Below are 1,610 nucleotides of genomic sequence, written 5' to 3' on the forward strand. Positions count from 1 at the left end.
ATACATGATTCAATACATCCAAGACATATCAATTATCAAAAAAACCTAAACTACCTTCCATAATAATCCATTCTTATCCTATTTCTTTCTTATTTGCAATAATATTAATCTCCTCTGGACATTCAATTTAAATTACTCTGTTTGTTTCTTACTTTAAAAAAGCAATAATCCTTCCATAAATGGTGAGCTGGATTTACACTTCTTTTTAAGTTTATAAATTGAAGTCGGAAGTAAGCTTAGTATTTCAATAGACCTTGATCTTAATTCATTGATTTTTTGTGTGCAGCTCTACGTAAATATGGCGGACCAAAAGCTTCCTCCTGCAAGCCTTGTGGTTCCTCTGGACTTCGACTCAGTTCAGACTGTTCCTGAATCTCACTTATGGCCTCACCCCGATGAATCATCGCGGAAGATCGAATCGGACAAAATAGTCTCGGTCCCAGTTATCGATCTTAACGACGATAATGTGTTGGAGCTCATAGGGAAAGCCTGCGAGGAGTGGGGAATGTTTCAGTTGATTAATCATGGTATCCCGAAAACCCTAATAGCCGAAACCGAGGAGGTGGCTCAATGTCTTTTCTCTCTTCCAAAAAGCCAAAAGATGAAGGCATTACAGGTTCCCGGAACCTCTACTGGCTACTGCATAGCCAGATTTTCGAAGTATTATGAGAAACTTATGTGGCATGAAGGATTCACCGTCATAGGTTCTCCAATTGATGATTTTAAGAAACTCTGGCCATCAGACTACCAACGGTTCTGGTAAATCGAGGTTTATGTTTAACTATTTATTACTCTAAATCCCAACAATTTTTATATGCCCTAATTGGATTCTTACTTTCTTTTTCTTTTTCTTTTTTTTTTTAATGAAGTGATAAAATGGAAGAATACCAATTGAAAATGAAGGCTTTAGGTGATAAACTAATAAGGTTAATCTTCAAGTTTCTTGGCATCTCCGATGAAGAGATGGTGAAATTGTTGTCTTACATCGACCCGACCACCGGAAAACCCCACATGCTTTTACGCTTGAACTCGTATCCGCCATGCCCTGATCCAAGCAAAGTCATTGGCCTCGCGGACCACACTGACACCTCCTTCCTCACAATGCTTCACCAAGCACGCAAATATGGGCTACAGATCTTCAAGGAGAAAGAAGGCTGGATTCCGCTGGCTCGGAGGAGTGACACTCTCATTATTAACATCGGCGATTTACTCCAAATTATATCGAACGGGCAGTTTCATAGCATTCCTCACCGAGTGATGATACAAGAGACTGAGGAGACTACGATGTCGATGGCATTTTTCTATTATCCACCAAGTTATTTAAACGTAGCACCTTATTGTAAGCCATTGAGTGAAACCCCACAAACTCCCATTTATAAAGGAGTGAACGTGAAAGAATATTTCGCCATCAAAGCTAACAACTTGGGCAAGGGAATTGCTGCCCTAACGATATGATGTTTCATATTGAAGCCCTCTTGTTTGCTTCATTTTCAAAAGGGTTTTCAAAAAATAAGTTGTTAAACTGTTCATGTTGGGGCAGATTTTAAATGGTTTAGTTTGATGTTCATACACAGCCATGCAATAAATATGGAAACTTGTATGTAATATTC

At 38.8% G+C, this 1,610-nt stretch overlaps 1 protein-coding gene across 1 annotated transcript; it reads left to right on the top strand.

The window, feature by feature from the left end:
* The first annotated feature begins 235 nt into the window (after positions 1-235).
* LOC111805112 (gibberellin 3-beta-dioxygenase 1-like) lies at positions 236-1,605 on the top strand. The gene is made up of 2 exons (XM_023690008.1): positions 236-759; positions 870-1,605. Exons 1-2 carry the CDS (start codon positions 299-301, stop codon positions 1,453-1,455), a joined length of 1,047 nt encoding a protein of 348 aa, XP_023545776.1. The 5' UTR covers positions 236-298; the 3' UTR covers positions 1,456-1,605.
* Positions 1,606-1,610: the final 5 nt, after the last annotated feature.

This window comes from Cucurbita pepo, chromosome LG11 (genome assembly GCF_002806865.2).
Source record: "Cucurbita pepo subsp. pepo cultivar mu-cu-16 chromosome LG11, ASM280686v2, whole genome shotgun sequence".
NCBI lineage: Eukaryota > Viridiplantae > Streptophyta > Magnoliopsida > Cucurbitales > Cucurbitaceae > Cucurbita > Cucurbita pepo.

Coding starts and splice junctions, on each gene's coding strand:
- LOC111805112 (XM_023690008.1), top strand. CDS start 299: ATGGCGGACCAAAAGCTTCCTCCTGCAAGCCTTGTGGTTCCTCTGGAC. Junction 760..869: donor TCAGACTACCAACGGTTCTG/GTAAATCGAGGT, acceptor TTTTTAATGAAG/TGATAAAATGGAAGAATACC.